Genomic DNA, 27,721 nt, shown 5'->3' with positions numbered 1-27,721 from the left:
GGGGAAAGAGTTAATGGGGAGTTAGCAGGGACCCAGAGGGGTGGGTACCAGTGATGAGAGGATAAGAGCAAAGTAGGCCACGTTGACCAAATTAGCATTCTCTTTCAACATTTTACGCATACGAGGGAATGAAGAAAAACAGGTCTAGTCCAGTCTCGGGCAACTTCTGCTGTGCCCTTCAGCCTGTCTCCTGTTCTGTCCCTCACACCAAAGTCTGGGTTTTCTGGGGCAGGGCCCTGGGAAGACAGAGAATCTAGTTAATGTTTCTGGCACATTCATGATTTCAAAATTAAATAAAATGCTCTTTTTTTTTTTTTTTTTAAGGGAGAAAATGTAGCTTTTGGATCCCTGTTGCTTAGTGCCTGGGCCTTTTGTATAATTGGTCTGAGGAGGGACAAAGCATACTGAGAATAAGAGATTTGGTTGAAGAAAGGAAGGCAAAGTTCAGGTGCAGAAACTGGTGGGTTGGGAGCGTTTGGAGCAGCCAGCAAGCCGTGGGGGGGCTGAGGGAGGTGGAGGAGAGGGTCTTAACCAGGGAAACTGAAAGGAAGCTGGACAGCTTCTTCCGTTGAATTTAGGGCCTCCCTGGTTAAAATGCCTGAGGCATTGCAGTGGTTTTTTTGCCCCCGTCTAGTTTTGCTGGGTCAGAAGTTGCCAGGAAAGTGCTTTCTCTCTGTAAATCAGAAGCAAACGCTACAGCAGAGTTTAATGTAGTGTGACTGTATTTGCTAATGTGCTTTAGTTCAGCTGGTAGTGGGTTCTTAGAATGCGCTAATTGACGAGATGACACCAGAGCTTCACTGCTCTCATTTTAGAAAAACCAAAATGGCAATAAAATGCTTCCTAAACAGTTTTACTGGTGTACATAATTTAATGGCATGCTGTGTAAATAACATGATGCTTTTGAAAATGGTGCTGGGACTTCCCTGGTGGTGCAGTGGTTAGGAATCCGCCTGCCAATGCAGGGGACGTGTGTTCGAGCCCTGGTCCGGGAAGTTCCCACATGCCGCGGAGCAACTAAGCCCATGCACCACAACTACTGAGCCCGTGTGCCACAACTACTGAAGCCTGCACGCCTAAAGTCCGTGCTCCACAACAGGAGAGGCCACTGCAATGAGAAGCCCGCGTGCCACAACGAAGAGTAGCGCCCGCTCGCTGCAAGTAGAGAAAGCCTGTGTGCAGCAACGAAGACCCAACGTAGCCAATCAATCAATCGATCGATCGATCAATAAATTTAAAAAAAAAAGAAAGAAAAAAATGGTGCTGACTTCCTGGATTGTAATTAATCTATAAAATGAATTTGTTTGAGTTTGAGCCCTTTAAGGTTATAATATTAATGAACTTTGTCATATGATTGATTTCTTTATGTTTTTATGTTCACCACAAACGTGTAATATTCCTCTGAAATTGAGTGCATGCGGATTATGAAGCAGGATGCTCATTCCAGCCTGAGCATACTTTAAAACTATGCTCACATTGTAAGATACCAAGCAGATGGATGGTAGGAGAGGGCTGGGAGTGAATTTAGGACATGAGTTCTGCTGGGTTTGGTGGTGGTGAAGCAGGCAAAGTGCCTTTCTCTGAGACTGGGCAATTGCGATAAGTATAAAGATGAACCTGTTAGGAATTTTGCATGTACAGAGTCAGCTAAGAATGCCAAAGGAGTCTGGGAGATTTTGTTAATAGCAGGTCCTAAAGCAAAGTTGAAATACTGGTTTAGTTTTCCTTTTACCTCTCCAAACATGGAAAAGGAAGGACCCTTTTCAACAGAGTGGAGCAGAGGCCCTGCCTGGAATGTTAAGTGGGAAGTGGCAGGGCTGGCAGGCAGGTAGGAAGGGTGGGTGGGTTCTTTGCCAGGAATTAGCTGTGGGACTTTGGACAAGTCACTTAGCCTCTTGTTAGAGAGACTGAGAAAACTGTACCAAAAACTCATCTAAAGCCCTTATTGTGCATTAAAAAAAAAATCTGGGACCCAACTCTGCCCTTCTCACTGAGGAATCAGCTCTCCCGGCTTCCCCAGTTGGTGCCTTGCCAGGACGGAGTGTTGGATGAGAAGGAAGTCCTCAGGGTTCCTGCTCCACCCTTTGGAATAAAGGCTTAGGGTGATCAGTTCCTGGGTGAACCTTCTATCCTGTGGAGAAATTTAAATAATTTGTCCAACTGATTTAATAATTAGATTGAGTGTTCAGCTGAAGGTTCCCTCTCAGCCTGTAAGCCTTTTTAGGAGGGGCTGTCTCTGTGTTCCTTTCTGCCACCCTCTGAGGAAGAAACACCTGAAATGTGTCCAGCTCAGCCCAGTGTCCTGAATGGGAGCTGGGTTGCTTTTGCCTGTTTGGGAGCAAAGTCATGCGTGTGGTGGAAATATATTGCCCCACTTTCATTAATACTTTTCCCCATACTTCAAATACACTTTAAGAGTTTATTTTCAGTTGTGTAACTTGGGGAGGCTGCACCATTTTTCATTTGTTACCTCCTTGTTATTTTGTCTTGTTACTGTTTTTTTTTTAAATGAAGAATATAATACTGCTCTGTGTTGTCAGCCCCTTCTTATTTAATGGCAGAATTTAATACTTGCCTCCACCATTCTCTTTTCATAGTAAAATATTATTTTGCCCATATATTATTCCATATAATGTCCGTCTTTTAGCCTGAGAGACAGTTTTACAGTTATGTACTTAGGTTCCCATTCTAAAATGTGTTTCCCTCTGATCTCTCCTATTTTTGATTTTCTTTCATTTTTTTTTAACATCTTTATTGGAGTATAATTGCTTTACAATGGTGTGTTAGTTTCTGCTGTATAACAAAGTGAATCAGCCATACATATACATATATCCCCATATCCCCTCCCTCTTGCATGTCCCTCCCACCCTCCCTATCCCACCCCTCTAGGTAGTCACAGAGCACCCAGCTGATCTCCCTGTGCTGTGTGGCTGCTTCCCACTAGCTATGTGTTTGACACTAATTTTCTTTCATTTTAAAACCACTGCCCTACCCATGAGTGTTATGGGGACTTCTGTTTAATACAACAGCAACTACTTTTCATCTTAGGCTTTATTTTATCATTTCTCTCCCTTAATTCTTTGATTTTCCTTTTCTGTTATGAAAGCAAGATAGCAATGTGATGTTTATGAGAGGAGAGACCTGGCAGGGCATAGATACCTTCTAAATTAGCCACATAAAAAGTACAGGTTTTGAAAACCCTTGCCTGTTTTTTTATCGATTGCATGATAAAAATGTGTGTTCCCTTTGCTCTTTAGATTCTGGGCCGTGGTTTTAGCTTTTATTTACACTCCTCTTGGGTTTGGTAAAAAATGCAGTACAGCTGAGAGAGTACTTCAAAATATGCTGTAATGCTTTGTTACAGCTCTACAGCTGGTTACATTGTACCTCTGCAGTTGTTTCTTAAGCTACAGATTAATTTTTTAAGCTATCTTAGAAGTAGCAAGTCTGTAGTGATCTAACTCTGCTCCAGTAGTTTTCTTTCTCCAGCTCTCACTCCTTAGAAGCTAAACCTGATTGAAAATGTGGCTATCTCTGCCTTCCTTGTGATACTTAATATTTTAAGTATGAAAATATGTGAAACATAGAAGCGTGTACAGATAATTCCCAGTTTGAGAATCGGCAGGCTGCGAGAATACGCCATTTGTGACAAAACCCAAGTGCTAGTTCTATCACTTAAACTACTTTTCTTACCTCGAACCAATGTTTGTAATATAATTTCTATTGGAAAAGTATGTACCCACTTTGATCTTGAGAGAACCCAGAATTTAGAAATGCAGTGGGTGGAAGCGGGGTAAGAGGGAAGCTTCAGGGAAACCCCAGAAAGTACTGGATTGGCCAAAAGTTTCGTTTAGGTTTTTCCTTAAGATGTTACAGAAAACCCCAGTGAACTTTTTGCCCAACCCAATAGTTCTGTTTGTCAATCCCCAAGTGTTTAGACACCCATGCTGTATGTTCAGATGGATAGCTTGAGCTGTTTAAAGGATGCCACTTTTTTTTTCTCCTGTTCACCCTCAGACAGTAAACCAGTTAATTAACTTCCATAATTAGCTCACTGAAGGACTTGACTTTATCTTTCTCATAAGAAAGCAAACACACTAAACCCTTAGTGTTTGTTAAAATGTATAGGAAGAACTAACCAGAGGATTGTAAGGTGAATATTTAAAAGCAAAATGGTTTTCTTCTTAAAGGAAATAATTTTTTAAACTTTGAATAATATTTTACAAAAGATAACTTTCTTTTGGGGGGGTTTGGCGTTGAAGGTCTTTGGGGTTGTCATCCTGAACTTTAACAGCCAGCTGCTTAGAGAAGAACTGGACTGCTGTCTCAACTCAGGAACTCTTACGATTTTTCAAAAAGTATATTGCTGGGACTTCCCTGGTGGTGCACTGGTTAGGAATCCGCCTGCCAATGCAGGGGGCACGGGTTCTAGCCCTGGTCCAGGAAGATCTTACATGCCACGGAGCAACTAAGCCCGTGCGCCACAACTACTGAGCCTGCGCTCTAGAGCCCACGCACCACAACTACTGAGCCCGCGCGCCTAGAGCCCGTGCTCCGCAACAAGAGAAGCCACCGCAATGAGGAGACCGCGCACCGCAATGAAGAGTAGCCCCTGCTCGCCACAACTAGAGAAAGCCCGCGCGCAGCAACAAAGACCCAGTGCAGCGCGCCCCCCGCCCCCGCCAAAAAAAAAGTATACTGCTATCAGCCTGTTTTATTGTTAATCATTTTTCTTCTGAAGGTGGATCTGGGGGAAAATCAGTTTAGCTACATTTTAGTTAAAAGAGGTTGTTGCTGTTGTTATTTTAAAGCTTGCTCTAAATTCGTGGGTCCCGTTTTGTGGAGACATGATCTTCTTTGATTACACCTAGCACTCACTCTTCTACCAGAGTTTGTACATTCATAGAATGCTGTTTGATACATATGCTGCCTTGTATAGATTTTTAATGGTTTCAGGCATGTAAATCTTGTCACATCAAAAAATAGTCCCGGGCTTCCCTGGTGGCGCAGTGCTTGAGAGTCCGCCTGCCGATGCAGGAGACGCGGGTTCGTGCCCCGTTTCGGGAGGATCCCACATGCCGCGGAGCGGCTGGGCCCGTAAAAAAAAAAAAAAAAAAAAAAAAAAAAAAAAAAAAAAAAAAAAAAAAAATAGTCCCTAAAATAGGAAGTATGTCTCTTCTTAAAAAACATATCTTATATCTCCTCCTATTTCCTTGCTACTTGCAATCCTGATGCATTATGCTAATGGATTTGAATTGCATTAAGTGCGTTAAACCAAAAGTCCAAGTAAAATTGGCCTTTGGGTGCTTACTCTGCTCAGTGATTTTTTCTGTCCTTCCTAGTTTGCAAAATAATTTTTTGCTGGGATGTCCAACTGCACTAGAGCAAACGAAGGCAAAGCCCATCCAGGGGTTGTATGTTACTATTTTTGGTGGTAGTTCTTAATTTATATAATTTTCCAGTAGGATCTAAGTCGGGGTAGGGGAGGCAGGGGAAGAGAGGCCCCCCTCCCCCATGTAAGTCTGAGCTTAGATTTTCAAAATAATGAAATATGTGCTGCTTTTTCGATGTTTTGTGGCATCCTAATCATATGCTACAAAGATAAGAAAATCAGGCATCTTATAAATATTAAAATCAGACATCTTATAAATATTAAAAGGCTTTGCAGGTACCATTAGTGAATTGAATGAGGTTCGTAAGATTCCAGAGGGAAATTTTCAAAACCTATATGGTTTATTTTACATACTCACAAGGTCTTCTGACTTGCATGTCAGAATAAAAGTCCAGGACCTGCAAGGAAGGTGGGAAGGGAGAAGGGCAGTGCGGGAGCCCCAGCTCTGGGGCAGGGGGTGGGGATGCCTGGGGTCAAGGGGAGGAGACGGGATAGCTGATCCTCAGTGGCCCAGCCCTTATCCCCTGCACCCTGCTCACCAGTGCCCACCTTGCTTTTTTGCCTATTCAGGCTCCAGTTTCTTTTCTGAATATTTGTAGTGTTTGCTTTGAAGTCATTGTACACTCAGATCCCATCTCCTCTGCCTCTTACTGGGTTACCGCTGACTTAGAGGCTCAAAGAGGTTGGGTGGCTTTCTCAGTTCCCTTGTCATAAAATAGTAGTAATGTCTGTTGCAAAGTAGCAGCAGGGTTAGAGTTGGTACACGGAAAGCGCCTCGCCTATATTGTGACTATTTTTGGCCGCTACCATTTACTGTTATCTACGCCTGTTCCCTGCCTCTCCCCCCTCCTCCCTGCTTTGTCCACAGCACTGCCTGGCACGTAGCAGGCCCTCCGAGCACTTTCCCTTGTGACACAATCACGTTATCTTGGAGAAAGCCATATTCAGCTCCTATGCAGAATTCTGTGCTTTGTGGTCCTGTTTCACTTCATGTCATGGTTATGTGCCTGTCCTCAGTGTGCTTTGCGAGGTGATTTCCTCGAGAGCTTCCGGAGGGTGGGGACTTGAACATTTCTTGTGAGTCCCCCCGTGTGCCAGCTCTGTGCTCTACACGTTAGACCCTCCATAAATGTTGGTAAACAAGCTGAGATTCTAGCCCCAGAGCCCAACTGTTTGGGGCTCTGTGTTATTTAGTAAATAAACTTATAGTTGGGAGAAAAGTGAGTCTTAAATTCTCGGTTCCTTTAGTATGTACACTCAGAAAGCTTAAAGGTGTCAAATGCCAAAAGGCCTTCAGACCTTGCAGAGATTTAATACTTGTACCGTGTCCAGGAGTTTTGAAAATGTATGCCGATGTGATTCAAGTTGTGAAAACTTCTGTCTTGTTCATTTGTAAAGTTGGTTTTATGGATGCACGTCTGCAGTCTGCAGTTCTGTGTAATAGAATGTCATTTCTGAGAATATGGCGATCTCATCTGGAGTCTGACAAGCTGCAGGTTCATTGACATTGGCACAGCTCAGGGCCAGGTTTCCGAACTCCTCTGTGCTGGACTCTAGTAACTAGAACAAGTAATACCTGCAGCATATTCGCAGGACAGGCCACAGCTGCTGCACAGCTGCCTGGGAGTCTGCGGGGGCAGGGCGCCGGTGCCTGTCCTCTGTCTTCACACGGTGGGCCCGGCACCTCGGCCCCGAATCACATGAACAGTTAGATCTCCTGAGACTTGGCTCTCTTGACTTCTTGTTCTCACTCTCAACCATTTGAAACATAAATTTCATATTCTCAGCCATCTTTTTGAAATATTTTTCTTTTCTTTTTTAGTTTTCTGTCTCATGCTTTCCTGGTCTCTTCAACTTCAATTTTTACATATAGACCGGGACAGGACACTTGTACAAATATAATGAACATAAGTTTGCTACAAAAAGTTACTTTCTCTCTCTGAGGGGGAGCGCTCTTTCTCTGTTTAGTATTGAGACCACAAGCAGGCAGGTTTCACTGCTTCCCGAGTCCCGTCCGCCATGGGGAAAATGTTAACAGCGCTGTATTTTCCGGGCGATGGCTTCTTAGGGGAATGGGTCAGGGGTCTTCCTGTAGCTCTGCTAACACGAACGGCATCTCCGCTGTGTGGTCACAGGGGAAGCAGGGTATTCTCTCTGCTCCAGGGCTCTCCTGCTTTTCGGGTAAAGATCTTCTTTAGAATAAATAAATGAAAATATACATACATACATATGTAGCTATAACATTTGTTGTCGGTGGGTTTTAATTTCTCGGGTCTTTGAGCTGTGCCAAAAAAAAAAAAAAAGACGCTGTTTAGGCTCTAAGCGTTGTATTTAATACCAGGTTTACTCTATATTATTTTGTAGATTTGAAGAAATTTAGATATAGGGCTTTTCCCCTGTATATTTCACCATCAGCTAAAACCGAACATTTCCACAACAAAGTCGCTCAGCTTTCCCACTGCCTTCTAAACAGGCTACCTTTCCCCCCTGTAGCATCACCATGTCCGTAGACCACCAAGCCAGGTGTCCTAGATGTTTCTGTCTTTCATCATGGTTTAGTAGAATGGGTGCCACGTGGAGTCAGGTATTCTGGATTCTTGAGCTGGCTGTGCTCAAGTGATCTGAGCTTTATCATTTTTACGAACCCATGAATAGTCTTTATTTTTCCTACCCCCTAAGCATCCTCAGCCTTTCGTGTTTTCATATGACTGTGCTTCTACGGGAGGGTCTGCCCTCATATGGCACCTGCCACAGAGAACCATGCTCTTCCCTCCTCCTTTCACACACCCTCTGGTGACATTTCTTGACTGGAGGCTATGACACCCTCTGGCTTCATTCCCAGATCATCACTAGGGCAGACTCAAAACTCACTGATCTTTACAGCTCCTAAAGAAAAGGAGGCTAGGGACTTCCCTGGCGGTCCAGTGGTTAGGACTCTGAGCTTCTAATGAAGCTCGGAGCACGGGTTTGATCCCTGGTTGGAGAACTAAGTCCCACATGCCACATGGCCGAAAAAGAAAAAAAAGAAAGAAAAGGAGGCAAATTTTTACTTCACAGGGCCATTATGCTGCAGGTATGGGTCTCCTGATAGAATGTGGAGTCAAAACCAGGCATGCATGCAGTATTCTCCCCTTTATAAATGTCTCTCAATATATGTGTATATAATGGTGTCACACCTTTTCTCTTAAAACTGCAAAGTTGCTTAGTTTGTCTTTTTAGGGACAATTCCTTGCAGTTTGATATCTGTCGTTTATAGTTTCTCTGCCTGCAAGAGATGAAACATGCTATAGCTACTTGGTCAATGGCAAAAGCTGGTTTTGATAACTGAAGTTGCAGCAATGGAGGTGTTTTCAGAAACTTTACCAGATTTCTTCTTTTTTAATAAGTGATTATAGTCAACCCTTTAAACGCCAAAGGACTTTAAAATAGTTCAGGCAAGTATTTATAATGCCCAGCATTCTGTTTACTATGTAGCTGTACCACTGGGATACATATATATTTTTTAATTAATTTTTGTTTTAACTACAGGAGCTCTTACCAAAGTAAAGGAGAGTAGGCGACACGTGGAAGAAGGGAAGATGGAGATCCAAAAGGCTGATGGCATTCAGGATCGCTGTAACACTATTTCTTTTGCCACTTTGGCAGAAATTCACCACTTCCATCAAATTCGAGTAAGAGACTTTAAATCACAGATGCAGCATTTCTTACAACAACAAATAATATTTTTCCAAAAAGTGACGCAGAAGTTGGAAGAGGCTCTTCACAAATATGATAGTGTTTAATGACTTGAGGTTGGATTATGGACTTTTTTTCAGTTCAAGGATAATTTCTACAGCAGAATAAAAACTGCTATCAAAGAGCTATTGCCAACTGTCAGCAGTGGTACAAGGATGGTTTTGTGTTCAACTGAAACTCGGCTGAATATATAATTATGTAGGAAAGAAGCAGTTAATATGGTTATATAATAGAAACAGTACCACACATTGTAACTAAATTATACTATGTATGCCTACACTACCATTGTAACTTTTGGAATAATGATTATACTATTTGCCTTATTGCTTTTTGAAGTATGGGTATTTTAGTGCATACTTTGTAGACCTCAAAACCCATGAAGGGTCTCAAAGAAGCTGGCTGGATAAAAGCCTGCTGTGGATGCCTTTTTACTCTCACAGATTGGGATTACCTAAATTCAACTTATTCTCTGTTTACAAACTCCAACTAGAGCAGCTATGCGACTTTGTGCCTTTAGACTCTTGGTTTTTTCATTTCTCCACGCCCCCACCCCCTTTTTAAAGTAACCACAACTTTTCTGACTGAAAGAGTGAAAGGCCAGTGCACATAATGACAAACTGCTGGGAACCTCCTGTTGATGCTGGGGGCGGGGTGGGAGGATCAGCTGTCATCAGTTTGCCCAGCAAGTTTTGTCTCCTGATACATGCTGGTGAGCACAGTGGAGGGACACGCGTGCTCATCTTTGGATGTGGTGTCTGTTAGGGAAGAAAACGGTGCCACTCTGTTCCCTTAGATGCTACAGTAGCATAGCCTCTTCACTCAAGTGTCCTGGAAACTTGGTGTGGAGATTTCATTGAACATGTCTTATAACCCAGAGAAGGAGTCTAATCAATTGGAGACGAGCACAGAATCAGTGACAACACACACTCGGTTTTAATTCTAAGGAGGGTTTTCTTTTCTTTTCTTTTTTTTTTTTAGCTTGAAGATTTTCTTTTAACATTCAGTGTAATTTTTGTTTTGTTTTGTTTTTTTTGTTACTGGATCTACACTGTCAACTGATGGAGACTCCACTGTGATTCACTCGTTTACTTATCAAAAACTTTTCAGGGATGTCTGTAAAATTCAGTGTTATACGTGATGAAAAGTAGCGTTGGTTGATCTAAGGAGGGACCAGAAATAATTTCTACTATTCCAAATGCTGACGGAAAAAAATAATTGTTTTTGTTTCTGTTTTTAAGTATTGATAAGCCCCCAGAACATTTAACCATAAAAATTACTTTAAGTATATTCTTTTATCATTATAAGGGAAATATGATGGCTGATAAATACCAAAACGATTCAAAAGCAGCTTAATTTAAAAAGCACAAAGAGATTCTGGTTAGAAATGCCAAAATCTCAAAGTTTTTATAGTTGCTGAGCTCAATAATGTGATTCTTGAGTTTACAGATTTAAAAACTGTCACTGCAAGGTTAAAGTATTTACTGGTTTTAATGAAGTCAAACTTATGCTGCCTCAGAAATCCCTGGGTATAAAAATGGTAACATAGAAGTAAAGAGGTCAGTTTGAAATGCTGGTGAGTCACATTGATTAAAGAAAAGGGTCAATTTGCAGATAGTCATACAAAGAGAAGGTTATTGAAATGATTACTCAACAGCACATTTACTCTAAAAAATAATCTCACATGGGTTGAATTTTTAAGATCAGAGTATCATAATTTTGATCAAAATTTTGTACCTTAGGTAACTTAGAGCCAGATTTAACATCATGTGGCTTTGTTTCTACTACCAACATGTGGAACTGTAACCAAATATATTGTTCTTTAAAAAATAACTTTCTCTTGTTGATTGCAAAATACAGTTCTATAAACAAAACCCATATATATATATATATATATGTGTATATATATATATGTGTGTGTATATATATATATGTGTGTATATATATATAAATGTTAATTTTATTGCAGAAGTTTGGAGATTATAATGATAGCATTTAATTTAAGTTTGAGTCTGTATTGGACAGATAAGCACTATGCTTTTCAAATGATTGGAAAATCAGTTTTACTTCCATCCTTTTTTGGCAGTGGTTTGATTTTGTTTGTTTAAGTAAAAATCACTAAACTTTGCAATGGTAGCATTGAAATTATCTGAGGTGTCTTGTATGATTGTGCTTTGGCCAGGGTGGACATAGCTTAAATTATAAAAACTAAAGATTAAAGAAAAAGGAAGTATAAGTTCATGCTGCCTATTGAGAAGAGAACTTTCATTCTTCATAACTATATAACATTATAATGCCACTGATTCATAAGGGGTTTAAATTAATTCTGTGGGGTAGGACACCGGAATTATTAGTGTTCATTTTCATCTAAGATCTTTATATCTCTAACGTTCTTGGTCCTATTGAAACATTTCAGTATACAAAAATACTGCAATGTTAATACCCAAGAGAAAAGCCATCATAATGTGTATGCTGGTCATTATGATCAGTGTGGTACAGTTTTTTAAAATAAACTATCATGCCCTTCATGCCATTATTTGTCTTTATTTCTATAATTTATACTTCAGATATATGATGTATTTAGAACAGGAGGGCATGCACTTGAGCTTGGCTTTGCTATTTTAATTAGAGACAGAGTCGTTTATATGCTGCAAGTTTGAAAATGAAATGGAAAGTCAGTGCTCCTTGGCTTGAATAGAGTCATAATTGGGATTTTCTTAGGCTTCACTGATACAGTTGTCTTAGATTTATTCATAACAATACAGCAGATTCTTAAATGCCGATTTTTAATTGTCTTGAATTTTGCTGCTGTTCTCATCATTAAGGACTTGAAAAAATGTTTTAGTCTCTCAAGTCAAGCATGTAAAGTTTATTGTATAAACTTTTAAATGTCATTCTTTCCTAAGTTCATTTTTTCTATTACTAAGCCATTTTTTTCCATTTATGCCTTTATTTCCTCAGAATCGAATACCATGTCTTGATACTTTTAAATCCATAAGCATTATCCAATTTTCTCATTTCCAGCCTTATCTTTGGCTAACAGAATAAATAAAACAGGATACTATTTATTTACAGGCTAAAAATCTTGAATATTGTTTTTTTTCCTTCAAAATGTTATGATTAGTGCAGATCAGCCATGTTTATCTTTTAAAAATAAACAAAGGTTGCTTTATTTCTCAGCTTCAATGGAATATTATAATTATTTTTCTCCAGTTGTCAAGGAGGCATTTATTTAATGTGAAAGACTTAAACAGAAAGATAGAAGAGTGAGTTCACTGTCTTAAGCTTCCATCTGCAGTTGCCATATAAATTGTTCATGAAATTCTGTAGTAAATTTGATAAATTTAAATCTATAAGCCATTTGGGTGGTCCCACTGAGTATCTGCTTATGTTAGTAACTTCAGTAACTATTAAGCTTATAGCAGTAAATTGTGAGATGTTTTGAAATAATAGTTGTCGTGAGCCCAACACCTGACGCATAGTAGGTACTTAAGGAAAGCACTTCACACGCTGTCTCCGTTGGAAACTGATGCTGTTGGCTGCCAGCTCAAACCAGCCTGATCCAAAATGTAAAGGGTCACGGGTGGGTACCGGAACCTGGCGAACCCCACACGGGGCCAAAAGTCCCATCTTTTGGGACTAAGTACTAAGAACAAGCCCCTCTACGTGGGGCTTTTTAATTTGTCAATTTCTTTTCTTTATGGGTCTATTTTATTCTTTTCCTGTGGCTAGGCTTTCTCAGCACCTTCTAATACAACTAAAACGGCCAAGCCATCTTGCAGTTCATAAGTTTCCTTGGGCCAGTGGTGGACACCTGACCCAAGCTGGACAAATCAGCTGTGGCCTGGGATTAGGGGGTGGGGCATGAGAAGGAGAGGTTCTCTTAGAGGGTGTTTGAGGGAAGAAAGGAAACCACAGGTTTAATTCCACTTGGTCAGGGTCAGAATCAGCCATGACAAGTTCCCCTTGGTCACAGGTTGCTTCTACCTACCACGTGGAGAATTGTTAGAATTCTAACAATTCTCCACGTGGTAGGCTCTGGTGAGTCTGAGGTGGGTGGAGTAGATTTCTAGGCAGAGTACAGAAGGGTGCTGTGCTAGGGGTCTGGAGGCAGGAACATGGAAAAACCCAGCTGAGGATTCACTGCTATCCCAGGCCTCTGAGTTGGTGGGCAGTTAATCTAGGATTGGACCATAGCTAAAGCCTTTCTAGGGATCATCAGTTCCTCCTACTTGGTCCTGACCCTAGGATGTCCCAATCGCATCATTCCTGTGGCAGAGATGGAGCTTCCAAAAGTGGCCTGTTTTATTAAAGGCAGTTCAACTTCCTTGGGTGAAAAGAGGCATAGAAACACACAAGGTGTGTGTATGGTGTTCCTTTGCTGTGGGTCCCATCAGCCTATCTGGAAATGATTTCTAAGTTTGAAATGGTCGGACGCATCAGATCTTATTTTTCTAGTGGTTTAAATTTTCAGTCACTCGAGGAAATGGCTTTCAGGACTTAACTAACTACTGAGTTGCTGGACTTCTCTGTGAGCATAGTGGGGAAGCTGACCCAGCATATCAGTGAGAAAGGCAACACATTGGACCCAGGGGTCATATTCTAGCTTGTCTACTCTCTGAATGACCTCAGGCAACTCACCAACCCATCTCTGAGCCTCAGTTTCCTCATTTGTATGATAGGCCTACTTAGATTTTATTAGAGAGTATTAGATTAACTAGTATGTACAGTCCTTAACTATTTGGCAGTACTCCCTCTCTGAATAACCATAGGAAGTGATAAAAATACCAGATGTAGGTACTTAATAAATGATAGCAATGTTCCCAAACGTTGTGTGATCTTGAGCTAGTCACTTAATCTCTCTGAGCCAGTTTTCTATCTATAGTGGGATAGAGTATCCACTTCTCAGAAATACTGCAAGAATTGAATGACATATGAAACGCCCTGAGCCCAATGCATGGCAAGAGTAAGAACAATAAAGATCTCCTGTGATTATGTGAGAAGGGATGAGATGAAGGGTTTAAATAATAAGAACTTCACATCAGCTGTAAGGAATCCATGCTCCGGTCCCTGTCAGGCGGAAGGTCCCACTGTCAGCCATGGCGCTCTCACCTTGGCACCTGTCTTGGCCAGCTCTCCCCATCCAGCCCGGCCTCAGGTCCAAACCCCCATCCTGGTTCCAGAACCCTGGCACAGCATCCTTGCATATTCTGACTCAAAGCCTAATTCACTGCTGCTCAGACCCACCAAGTTTCTCCTGCTGGGGTGGGCAGGGGCTCAGCTCTCCAGAGATCAGCCCTTTTCCATAAGTCTCCCAACTTGCTCTTAAAGAGTTTAAATACCAGTATGTTCAGGAAGTTGTTCTCTACCAGAATATCTGAAGACAGCTTGGAATTCTGTTTTTGCTTACCAAATTAATAATGATTTTATTGACGTCTGCTGTCCTGTATTTGAACAAAAATACCTATGGGGAAAGCGAAACCTGTAATCCTGGGGAAATAGGCAGTTTTCTTAACATGTGGTGCTTTTTAGTAGCTCCTATTCTAGAATCCATGGGAAGAAAATTTGACTTTTTAGGTACCCATGCTGACAGGTGATCCCATGATAAATTGCACAGTTATCTGAAGAATTAAAAACTGTAGGCGTCAATCGTCTAAAAAAAACCCCAAAGATCTTCAGATACCAATACAGAATTTTCCCAAGAAAAATTACATGACAAAAAGAAAAGGGCAGAACAATGTTTTATATGCTACCCTTTGAATAAAAGAGAAAACAATTATGTTTGCTTATATATGCCTGGATTATTTCTAAAAGTAGAGACAAACAATTAGTAACAAGGTAACATTGCTTTGGGTTCTGGAAACTGGGCAGCGGAGGATAGGGGTGGGAGGGAGATTTTTATTTACATGCCTTTGTATATGTTTGAATTTGAATGATTGAATGTATTTTTTGTTTTAAAAATAAAAATAACTAAGGATAAATTTTAAAATTGACAGAGGGACTAGCCAAAAAAAAAAAAAAGATAGACAAAGGAGGATAGAGCCATAGCTCTGTGCCAGCGCCTCTGAGACCTGGAAGCAGGTTATCCAAACGTAGAAGGAACACTCTTGTGTGAACAATGGACTCAACAGTAGTGAGCAAATCAATCTTCATTGTGTTATTCCTTGTTGAAATCCAACAGCATTATTAGGAAGTGTACTGTTACCAGAATGGGTAAAGTAGACTGTCGAGAAATGTATGACCAAACCATTGTCTTGTTTTCTGTGGTACAGGTTACTCTTTTGTCTTCCACCCTGCCCTGTGAAACCTTCCACAGTGCTCTGATCCCTGTGTCTGGTCCCTTCTCTGCACCCCTGTCACTTCTGTGATGACATTTAGCAACTAAGCACGCATGGATCCTGGGCTGAGATGGATTTCTTTTTCCTACCACTTAGATTTCAAGTGTGTATTCTGCTCTAGGTATGGTACTATAACTGGCCATTACGTACATTATCTTATCTACAGAACTCACTTACAAAATCATTTTACAGACAAGGAAACTGAGGCTTCCAGACATTCCGTGCTGGTCGCAACAGCCAGAAAGAGACAGAGTTGGGATTTGAACCCAGGCCAACTGACCCCACAGCTCGGGTTACTCCTGTTTGAGAAGAGAGGCGCAAGTGCTTGAGCCGAGGAGGAGGTGGTGGTGATATTCCCTCTGAGGACCAGCCCTGTCCCCTGTCCTCACTGCCTTGGGACCCAGCCGTGATCGAGGCCTGGGAAGTAAGTGCAGGAGGACTGTGCTTGGAGAACAGGACCTCTGGGACTTGCCAGGTTTGTGAATCACACTAAATTGCATCTTATGAAAGAAAGGAAAGCCCAAAACTCTGCGTTCGCACCACCAGCACAAGCAGTGGGCCTTCTTGTGAGGGCTGTTTTCCACAAAGACAGACCTGTGTTCTGGTTCCAGGAGAACAGAGGTGTCGGCCATAGGAGGACCGGCTCTGCTCAGCTGCGGGCCTGCTTCCACGCAGCCTGCCCAATTCGAATCAGCACCTGGGCAGCAGGACCCACGGTCGCACGTCACTCCCTACCCAGCCCCTTGTGATCAGCCATCGTTTTCACTGTCAGATCCACATATGCCAGTTTGCTGCTGTGTGTTCTCCCTAAACACGGCTGGCAGAGTTTGAAAGGCACAAGCTGAGCTCCAGGAATCAAGAGGAAAGCTGGCCTCCGAGTGGATGGCCAAGGGGGTCTCACAGGTTAAGACCAGGAACTCACCATCATGGAAGCTGTTGGGAGCCTGAAGCCCTAAATAAGATGAACAAGTCACCAGTTGCCATGCTGGTTCTTTCACTCCTTCAATACGAAAACTTTGAATGGAACCAGACCACACGCCTTCTGACCAGCACATCCTCTCTCCTTTACTACTCTGTGGGAAACCAAATCATCATCAAAAGGTTGCTGTGAAAAAGGTAGTTACCCCAACATCAACACACCTTTGAGTCACTTACCTTCGAAAACTTGATGAAGCCATTGGTACAATAGAGATATCCTGGATGCTTATTCATTTGTTTGAACAAATATTTACTGAATGCCTATTTTCCAGGCACTGTTCTAGGCACTGGGAATACAGCAGTTAACAAAAACCATCCAAAATCCCTGCCCTCATGAACTTACATTCTAGTGGGGAGACATAATAATCAAATGTATTAGTGAAATATAGGATATTTAGATGATTATAAGTGGCATGGAGAAAAATAAATTGGGGTTGGGAATGAGTCATGAGAGGTGGGAGAATTTGTTATTTTAAATATGGGTGGTCAGGACAGGCCTCCCAACCTGAAGCAAAGACCTGAAGGACTTGAGAGTGAGCCCTGTGGATACGCAGGGGAAGAACATTCCAGAGCATCAACAGGGCCTCTCACTGTTGTGGCCTCTCCTGTTGCGGAGCACAGGCTCCGGACGCGCAGGCTCAGCGGCCATGGCTCACGGGCCCAGCCGCTCCGCGGCATGTGGGATCTTCCCAGACCGGGGCATGAACCCGCGTCCCCTGCATCGGCAGGCGGACCCCCAACCACTGCGCCACCAGGGAAGCCCTGTTGGGAGGACTTTGTCTTTAACTCTGAGTGAGATGGGAGCCAATGAAGGGTTTGAGGGGAAAAGAGCATGATCCGCCTCATGTTTTGACAGGGTAACTTAGCTGCTCGCTGGGGCCAGCAAAGGCAGAAGCAGAGAGGCCAGTTAGGAGGCTTTGCGATAATCCAGACACAGTGGGGACCACAGTAAAATGGAGGCAGCGGAGGCTGAGGACAGTTGGGTAGAGTCTCCTGACCAGGGCGCCACATCCCCAGTACGGAGCTTAGCAAGCCCAGGAACAGTGCCTTCCTTGTTTCCTGTGCCCCCATATGGCGGATGACCACCCATTCTAATTAGATAACTGCTTACTCTATAATTTCACCATCTGTCTCGCTCTGATTTCAGGACCGTTCATTCTCCTTAGCATGGCTCTTCTATTAAGCATTGATTTTGTAACTCAGCTCTCAGAGAACACTCTTATTTAAGTCCCTAGGGGCCCCTCCATCACTGTCCCCAGGTATAAGAGTCTGACTAGAGGTCTGACACAGAAAATTGACTTTGATTGACCCATGATTCTGGGTGCATGCATCTGTATTACAGCAGTAGGTTGGCTATCCTGGTCACGGCCTGAGAATCTTGTCTCTCTCTTGGTACAGTGATGTCTGCCTGGTCACCATGGTGGCTACCTCTGACCAGTGCTGGTGTCTCCAACATAGGGGTTGAGGGCCCAGCGCTTGCCTCTCCATCCACCCTGGGGACCTCCTAACTGCCTGGTCAGGATGCTGTCACGTGATATTTGCAAACTGAATTGACAAACTTTAACAGATGGTTCACAATTCTTTTGGATTCCTTCCCACTATGCAACTATGTGCAAACACTACATGCATTGCTCTTCATGGTGCAGTACGGCCTGCACCGTACTCTGTGCTCTGCCCACTGGGTGCCCAGGGTGCCCCTGCAGTACCACTGTCTGTCCTTGGTGAGCCTTTTTACTGAAGCTTCCTTTGGCTCCCATTTGTTCCTTTGTCTTTTGTTTTCGTTTTTTTTTTTACCATTGTTTGTCTTTTAATAAATATCTGTAAATGAGTTGATAAAGCTTTAAGGGATTCCTGTCTCAGTCTCTCCTACTTTCATTTATGGTATTTTTTGACCCTGGTTTTACATTATCATCACTTGAGGAACTTTAAAAAGTGTTAAGAAGCCTGGAGCCCACTCTAGACCAAATGAATCAGAATCTAGAGAGTGGGGCACAGGCTTCAGCCTGTTTTAAAAGCTCCCCAGATGATTTTGATGCACAACTTGGCTTTCTTTCTTCCAGTCAACATAAACAGGGCCTGGCACCGGCAGGCTGTTGCAGCTTCTCATTCACCAAGGCACTCAAAGTTTCCCTCTACATGAGGTCTTACAGAGTCATAACCAGGGAAGGGATTGAAAGAAGAAAACCTTCATTATATAAATTCAAATCTCTGTTCCAGTCCCAGAACACATGCTCTGTCCTGAACTTTGAATGAACACGTAATTTTATTTCATTGTATTTTGTATGTGTTAAAAGGAACAATATGTTAAATATAAATGATTAAAATATACCACAAAATGGTTTTCCTTCTTTAATGCATCAGGGCTTTAAAGAACCAGAAGTGGCTCCAGCCTACCTGAGGCCGAGGGGCTTCGGCCTGGAGGGAAGAGGACAGGGCAGGGACTTCCAGGAGCCAGGTCTTCCTTTTCTGGCCCTGAGACTCTGATCCCTTCATTCTCTCCTGAAAAGAAGATGTTATGATTCTATGATGAAGGTGGGGAAACTGAGGTTCAGAGAATGTAAAAAAGCTAATTACGTAAAAGTCCTTGTGTAGGGTTTCAAAGTTTTCTGGTTTTTTCAGATGCTACCCCACCCACATTGGACATCATACCAACTAGCCTTGTGTAAGCTGTTTCCTCCCCTGGGACGGCCTTCCAAGTCTTCTTTGTCTGGCTGAATATCCCGCTTCTCCTCTGAGACTGGGTTCAGGCATTTCCTCCTGGCAGCTGTCCTGTCCCGCCTTCCCACCCTGACTTCCCGCATGAGAAGCTCCCTGTGCGAGGTACCCATGCTTTCCTCTGCTTTGCCATGTCTTGCACTTGGTATACTTATCTTCTTCCTTCTCTAGTCAGTGAGCTTCTTTTCTCTATATTTTCCAATGTTTAGCACAGTGCTTGGCATATTTATAGGTTGATGGTGATAAGGAAATAAGACTGGGTGACCCCAAAGTACTATAATCTCAGTGTTGTGTTCTATTTGCTATGCATTTATAATTTATTGACTGGAATCTCTTTGCTATATTTTCCCTCCCTTCTATTTTAAATTGATTGGCAAGCCCTCACAAAAGCAGAAAGAGAGGTTATCTCCCACAGCTCTCTCTTTGATGAAAGACTAAAATCTTCACCACCTGTGGTAATGATGCAATATTTGGTCAGGCTTTTATTAATGGGTGTTTAGGTTGTTTACAATTTGTGGGGGGGAAGTCACAAATGATGCTGCAGTGAGCTTCTTTAGTCGTTGCATTAGTTTCCTATTGTTGCTGTAACAAATTTATCGCAAACTTGGTGGCTTGAAACATAAATATATTACCTTACAGTTCTGGGGATCAGAAACCCAAAACAGATTTCATTGAGCTAAAATTAAGGTATCAGCTGGGCTGCATTTTTCTATGGAGACTCTATGGGAGAATCCTTTCTCTTGCCTTTTCCAGCTTCTAAAAGTTGCTTCCTTCCTTGGCTCCTGGCTCCCTTTCATCTTCAAAACCAGCAAATGTTGATTGAGTCTTTCCCACACCAGCATCGAATCACTCCTACACTGACTCTGCTGCTGCCGCTCATCCACATTTAAATGACCTTTGGGATTTCATTGGGCCTGTCTGGTATCATCCAGGAGCATCTTATATTAAGGTCAGCTGATTAGCAACCTTCATTCCATGTGCAGCCTTTATCACCTCCTGCCATGAACATGAGATATTCACAGGTACTCAGGTTCTGGGGATTAAATTGTAGGCATCGTTGGGTGACCATTGTTTACCTTACTATAGCTACATATCTTTGAACATTTGTATGACTGTCTTTGTGGAATAAATTAACTAGAAATGAACTTGCAGGGCTAGGGGGAGCAGGGTGGGGGGAGAATGCACAAAAATTTTTAATTGCCCTCTTAAAGGTTTAGATTTCCCCTGGCACACCCCTATTTCCCTCACCCTAACCAGTACTGATTTTTTTTTTTTTGGCTGTGTGCCATGTGGCTTGTGGGATCTTAGTTCCCTGACCAGGGATTGAACCTGGGCTCTTGGTAGTGAAAGCCTGAAGTCCTAACCACTGGACCACCAGGGAATTCCCAAGGCCTGAATATCTTAATGTTTTAAATATTTGCCAATCCTACTGTTAAAAATCAATTAGTACTCCAGAATTTGAAAACTGAGCAAATCTGGCATGTGCATTGACATTAAGAAGCTGATGGGGAGTTCCCTGGTGGTGCAGTGGTTGAGAATCTGCCTGCCAATGCAGGCACATGGGTTCGATCCCTGGTCTAGGAAGATCCCACATGCCACGGAGCAACTAAGCCCGTGCGCCACAACTACTGAGCCTGTGCTCTAGAGCCTGCGAGCCACAACTACTGAGCCTGTATGCCACAACTACTGAAGCCCGCACACCTAGAGCCTGTGTTCTGCAACAAGAGAAGCCACTGCAGTGAGAAGCCTGTGCACTGCAGTGAACAGTAGCCCATGCTTGCCGCAACTAGAGAAAGCCTGTGTGCAGCAACGAAGACCCAACATAGCCAAAAAATTTAAAAAAATTTTTTTAATGAAAAGAAGCTGATGGGACACAAAAGTGTTTGTGATCTAAAAGTTGATTGAGTTTGCATTTCAAAGGACTAATGCAAGTGTTTTTCATCTACTTCATCTTTGAAACTGTGTTTTGCTTAGGTTAATATTTAAATAATTTTGCATTCTCTAAGTACCATCAGTCAATGAGTAAAGATGTGGCACAGAATCAATGGGAAGGGAAATACCCTATTATGGACATTTTCTTGCTAGCAATTCATAAAATAGGATCTGAAGCCATTGGTTTATTAATTTATTAATTAGTCCATTAATATTTAATATACTCTTAATGCATGCCAGGTACTACCTGACTTCCAAGAATTTCCAAAACAGTAAAAAGGATAAGATACAAGTGCCAGTACATGGTAGGCGATTTGAGAATTGACTGTACTTGTGTAAAATTCATCCATTGCAATTTATATGATTTAACATTATAATAGATCACCTTTATTTTGAAAAATTTTATGATTTTACCTAAATAGTTAGCTATTCAGGCAATATATCAATATAACATGCAGTTGCCAAAACTTTTGTTTCTTAAAATTTGTTGTCTCAAAAAATAATCTAAAAAATTGATTTTCTAATATAAGCCGGTCACAAAAAGACAAATTCCACTTATAGGAGGTACCTAGAGTAGTCAGATTCATAGAGACAGAAAGTAGAATGGTGGTTGCTGGGCTGGGGAGAGGGGGAAATGGGACTTGTTTCATGGTTATAGAGTTTCAGTTTTGCTAGATGAATAGAGTTCTGGAGAACAGCTGTAGAACAAGGGGAAGGTACTAAATACTACTAAACTGTATGCTCAAAAATTACTGAGACAGTAAATTTTATGTTATGTGTATTTTACCACAACTTTAAAAAATCTAAAAAATAGTTATCTACTAAGCAGTCGTAGGAGAAAGTTACTGCAAACATTTATTGAGTGCCAACTCTGTTGGGCACTTCCATGCATCACCTTGTTTAATCCTCCCAACAACCCTCTGTGGTAGGTATTAATTGATCTATTTCGTAGGTGAAAAGACTAAGTAACTTGCCCAAAGTCACACAAACTGGGATTTGAGCCAGATTTATCTTTCTCCTGCGCCCTCATGCCCAATAATTAAAGATGCGTGAGTGAGATGAAAGTGTTTTGCACTGTGAACACCATCCCAAATATTCTCTAAGGTAGACATGCCCATATTAAAAGTGACACAAGGACACAATTACTTAACTGGAATATAAAATTCCTAGAAACATTCACTGGCTTCCCCAGCTGAGGTTTATCTTACTAAACAATTAGGATTTTAATTCCCTTCCTTTCTTCCCTCCTTCGCTCTTTTCATTCTTTTTTTGTTTCAATATTAGAGTAATGTCTACATCACGGTCACACAGAGCAGTACAACCTATGTTGAGGTAACTTATCATTAAAGTTGCCCCTGCCCGTACCATTCTTTCATTCAGAGAGGGCTGGAAAGATCTGTAAGGGACAAAGGGCTCGCCCTGCCCATTCCTCCCCTAATGTGGGCCCTGGATGACATCACATAAAAAGTCATTTCCTGCTTGGTCCTTATCTCTAATGCTGACTAAATTATTAGTCTTACTTCCTTTTCTTGTGTGTAATGGAATTTAGGAATAAAAGTAAAATCATTTCCTATTGGAGTTTACACTTAGGTCCCTTAAAGTTCATGTGCTTGGACGCTTTTTTTGTCTCTGGGGACCATGAGATTGTTTGATGTAGAAAAAGAACAAGCCATTAAACATGACATGCTGAAATTCAGTGAGAATCATGGATTACTTACTCATGTTCTAGTGAATGTCTTTCGGACCCACAAACTTGCTGAAGATTGGGAAGGAGTAAAACCTGACTCATACAGCCATGGAGGTTTTAAAATTAATTAAAAAGGATGGCTGTCGTTATAAACTAAAGCACCGCATGTGGCTTTGAGACAGGCTGGGACCTGGGCCCCTTTGCTGCAGGGCTGCAATACTTGCACATGGACACACCTCTCCTCGGGCAACAAAATACAAAGAAACTGTATGGGACTAAAAATCATGCATGTGCAGTTAAGGCAAATTCTGGACAAAAGACCAAAAAACCCAACTGCCACATTTGAAGAGCCTGGAGTGAAAACAGGGTGCTGGGAGCAAAAGCAGGGTACTGAGCATGCCCCCTGCACTCAACACCATCAGAGGGGTGGGCGAAACACCTAAGTCACCCCTCCGGCCTGACCCCTGGACACACCTCTACCCTCATCCCATGTAAGGAGCAAGCTCACTGCCTCTCAGCAAGCAAGGGAAACTGTTGTTTGTTCTCGTGCCTCCCTGCGGCAGCAGGGGCCCCAGTAAAGCCTTGCCTGAATTTCTTGTCTGGCCTCTAGTTAATTTCTATTGATCGTGGAAAGCCAAGAACCCTGGTCGGTATCAGCTCTTTGATGGTGTCCTATGCAGCATGGGGCAATGAAAAGAGCTCTGGACTTATATTCTCATTTTGGCAAGAGAATCTGGAGCTGCCTCTCCCAAAGGGAGGCCGTGGCACCAAGTGACAAATCTCTATGTGAAAGTGTAAACCATCAAGCATGTTCCTTCAGGGTCCCTGTCCCATAAGGAGGGATAGTGGTGCCCGAATTTGTGCTCTTCATTAGGAGACCAGGCTGGTTATTCAGTAGCCACTACCAAGAGGGTGGCCTCTAAGAAGTTTACATTTAATCAGTTATAAAGGTCCATATTTAGATGGCTCTATGATCAAGAGTCAAACTAGTAAATCAACCTTCACTGAAAACTGATCATCTCCTTTACCCCCTTTGATTATCAGAAATTTTCCCTTTGTCCCCCAAAACTTACTCATTCATTGTCAAATGCTGAAATAGGGTGCTTTTAATGCAACAAATAGAGAGTGACCTTTGTTGGATAGAATTAATGGCCTTGAGAATGAAAATACTCAGTCTTTTGACTCTTGACTTTTAAATAGACCTTGTGTGTCTTTATTATTCCCCTTATCAACAGGAAGCAGATATACAAAGGACAGAACCTGATACAAGGCAACAAGTTTTAAAATTTATATATTTTTTTCATCAGACCATGATTATTTGGGGAAGCTTAACATCCAGCTTGGATTTTTCTGAAATGAGGTTTTTGTTTTTCTGATGATAAAATTAATACATGATAAGTAATACCTGATAAGTATAAGTATTATAAAGACAATCCCTCCCATTTATTGAGCAGTTTTCCTTTACGGATGAAGCTCCCTGCTAAGTGCTTGGCAACAATGAGCTCATTCCATCCTGATGGCCCTGCGGGGTAGGCGCTAATATTACTCCATTTACTGGCAAAGGTGCTCAGGCACCATGAGTGAGGTAACTGGCCAGAGGGATTTAAATCCAGGTCATCTAACTCCAGAACCTGTGTTCTTAATGATAATAGAGTCTCTGGTGTTTCTTTCTGGCTTGTCTTCTAAAAATATTATAAAGGCAGAAAAATTTTGCATTAGATTTAAATATTCTTTATACCATTTCAGTAGAATGTAGTGGTCATGAGAAAGGGAGCGATAAGAAAAGGGACCATCTCCTCTCCCCTGCCTTTTTAAAAAAAATGTATTTATTTATTTATTTATTTTTGGCTGTGTCAAGAGGTCTTAGTTGTGGCACGTGGGATCTTTCGTTGTGGTGCGTGGGCTCCTCTCTAGTTGTGGCGTGTGGGCTTCTCTCTAGTTGTGGCACGTGGGCCTAGTTGCCCCGCGGCATGTGGGATCTTAGTTCCCCGACCAGGGATTGAACTCATGTCTCCTGCATTGGAAGGCAGATTCTTAACCCCTGGACCACCAGGGAAGTCCCTCCCCTGCCTTTTGGATGCACGATCTCAGGCTAGGACTCCACCTGATGCTCCCCCTTTGTGATCCATGTCGAGGTAGCTCTAACCCTGGCAGGGCTGGTTTGACCTTTTAGGAGACCCCTTGAGAGTCCACTCCTACAGTTTCCCCCATGATTTGGTATGGGTCTGATTCTTTATATTTCCCTTTCTGTTTGAAATAGCTTGAATAATTTCTCTTTTCTGGAGCTGAACCCTGGACTTATGTGACATATCTATTATATGCATATATAATTTCTATACTTGAAGGCAGATACAGGTTTACAAATTGCTTTTTTCAACTTACTGTTTTCTCATAACTTTTAACAAATTTTACAATTAAGTGTTTACTCGTATGATATTCCTTCATATAAATGTAGCATCATTTATCTTCTATTCCTTTATTAATGGACATTTAGATTCTTTTCAAATGTTTACACTTATTAAACGAGTACTTTTTTTTGACATAGTGCATTAGTTTTCTATTGCTGGTGTAACAGATGGCTACAGACCTGACGGCTTAACACAACACAAACTTACCTTGAAGTCTGGGAAGCCAGAAGTCCAAAATGACCCTCACTGGGCTGAATTCTAGGTGTTGGCAGGACTGCATTCATGCTGGAGGTTCTAGGGGAGGATCTAGTTCCTTGCCTTTTCCAGCTTCTTGAGGCTGCCCACATTCCTTGGCTCCTGGACCCTTCCATCTTCAAAGACAACAATGGCTGGTTGAATCCTTCTTACACTGCATAACTGTGACACTGACTCTCCTGTCCCCTTCTTTCACTTATAAGACCCTAGTGATCACACTGGGTCTACCTAGGTAATCTGTGATAATCTCTCTGTCTCAAAGTCATCTGATCAGCAACCTCAGTTCCACCTGCAGCCTGACTCCCTGCCATGTAACATAACATATTCACAGGTTCTAGGAATTAGGATGTGCGGGGACCATTTGGGAGAAACATGATTCCGCCTACCACATGCAGTAATTCTGCTTTGAGGAGTCCATCCAGCAGAAAGAAGCAGAGATGCAGATAAAGGAAAATTTTAAAGCTTCTGATGTGTCAAATATAATTGTACCAACTTATATCCCATTTACAAATTTAAAAAATTCCCATTTCATTCTCACCACAGTATTGCTAGCATGGAGTACTACTGTTCTTTAATGTCTTTCCAACATCAGAGATTAGTACATACAACACCCGCATGTGATAGAAAATTCAAACGGTACAAAAGAGTACACAGTGCAAAGTAAGTCTCCTGCTTACCTGTATCCTCCAGAGGCAACCACTGATGGCAGTTTTTTATATATCATTGTAGAGATATTCCATACATTTATAAGCACATGTGTAGATGTGTCCCTCCTTTTTACATAAATGGTAGTGTACTATGCACGTTCTTCTGATCTCCTCATAGGTTTTTGAAATAGGATTGGTGTGGGTAAATATACTATCTCTGATCTAGAAGTTCTATATGTTCTAAAATAGCCACAATTAAGATTTATTTTATTTTAGTGAATGATGGACCATATAGAGACCCTCTCTTTTTTTTACTTACAAGCATGAGTGCATTAGGATTCCATTTTTTGTAGGTACAAAGGCATATTGAAAGAAGTTCAATCTCTAAAGAGATATGCAACTCCATTATTAGATCTTAATGTTGTGTTTACACTATGAAAATGGATGGTGTGTTCTGTAATAAGAAAACAGTAGCTGTTTCAAGCTCAGAGAAACTTATAGTGTAATGTATCAAAATGTGAAATAAAGCAGATTTTTCTACTATGAATTCATATTTTTATAAAGAATTATACTGTCACCACATCTAATAATCCCTTTCTGAAACTCTCTGTAGCATTCCCCAACTGTGGTTTGGAAGATAACAGTTGTGATGGAAAAAAACCTATTATCAAAGAAATTCAATACAGCTTCCTTATATTCAAATGATAATCAGTTATAAAACAGGGAGAAAAAATATAGCATTCACAATAGTAGCAAAAATTGAACACACAGGAAAAAACATTAAACACATAAAAATAAGCTATGAAGTTTTATGAGACTATTAAAGAGGGTGAATAAATGGAGAGATATAATTTTTTTAAAAGTATAGACTCTTAAAAGTAATACAGGGCTTCCCTGGTGGCGCAGTGGTTGGGGGTCCGCCTGCCGATGCAGGGGACGCGGGTTCGTGCCCCGGTCCGGGAAGATCCCACGTGCCGCGGAGCGGCTGGGCCCGTGAGCCACGGCCGCTGGGCCTGCGCGTCCGGAGCCTGTGCTGCGCAACGGGAGAGGCCGCGACAGTGAGAGGCCCGCGTACCGCACAAAAAAAAAAAAAAAAAAAAGTAATACAACTTTCCTCTGGTCTCTACATTCAATATAAACACAATCAAAACTCCAGTAAATTTTTGAAGAAAATTATTAAAATGATGCTAAACTTTATCTAGTAATTAAAGTGTGCTATCCTAGAGGAGAGTACAAAAGGAATTTCTTCGACTTCTAGATATTGAGCCTTATTATAAGGTTACACTAATTGTAACAGTATGATATGGAGACGGAACTAAACAGATCAATGGAACAGAATATGCAGTCTAGAAATGGACTTTAATTTTAAAGGAAACATGTAGATGCAAAAGAAGGTCCTCAAATCATTGCAGAAAAGATATCATTATTCATAAATAAATTGGGACCAATTTGCTTCCTGTTTGAAAGCAAATTATAATCCTTAGAAAATTATAAATCCTTATGATCAGATTTATTTACAAAACATAAACCATCAACATTTAAGATGAACATTTACTGGAATGTTGTTATACTCTTGGGAAAAGAAATAATTTTGCTTCTCTAGTTTTCTTCTCTAGGATCCGGCAAAACACTCCATT

General features: G+C 41.6%; 1 protein-coding gene and 1 non-coding gene across 2 annotated transcripts in view; one reads left to right on the top strand and one right to left on the bottom strand.

The window, feature by feature from the left end:
- SNX18 (sorting nexin 18) overlaps positions 1–9,635 on the top strand; it is a 26,240-nt gene extending 16,605 nt beyond the window's left edge. The window contains exon 2 of the mRNA XM_007469285.1: positions 8,921–9,635. Coding sequence (XP_007469347.1) covers positions 8,921–9,174 — 254 coding nt within the window. The 3' untranslated portion in view covers positions 9,175–9,635. The remainder of the gene's footprint in view (positions 1–8,920) is intronic.
- Positions 9,636–20,463: 10,828 nt separating this feature from the next.
- On the bottom strand, positions 20,464–20,536 carry TRNAE-UUC (transfer RNA glutamic acid (anticodon UUC)). Its single transcript has one exon. It is a non-coding gene; the product is annotated as a tRNA-Glu (tRNA).
- Between the last annotated feature and the right edge of the window lie 7,185 nt (positions 20,537–27,721).

This window comes from Lipotes vexillifer, unplaced genomic scaffold (assembly GCF_000442215.2).
Source record: "Lipotes vexillifer unplaced genomic scaffold, Lipotes_vexillifer_v1.1 scaffold810, whole genome shotgun sequence".
NCBI classification, from domain to species: domain Eukaryota; kingdom Metazoa; phylum Chordata; class Mammalia; order Artiodactyla; family Lipotidae; genus Lipotes; species Lipotes vexillifer.
The sequence above is the reverse complement of the archived record's forward strand: the minus strand, read 5'-3'. Positions and strand labels throughout refer to the sequence as shown.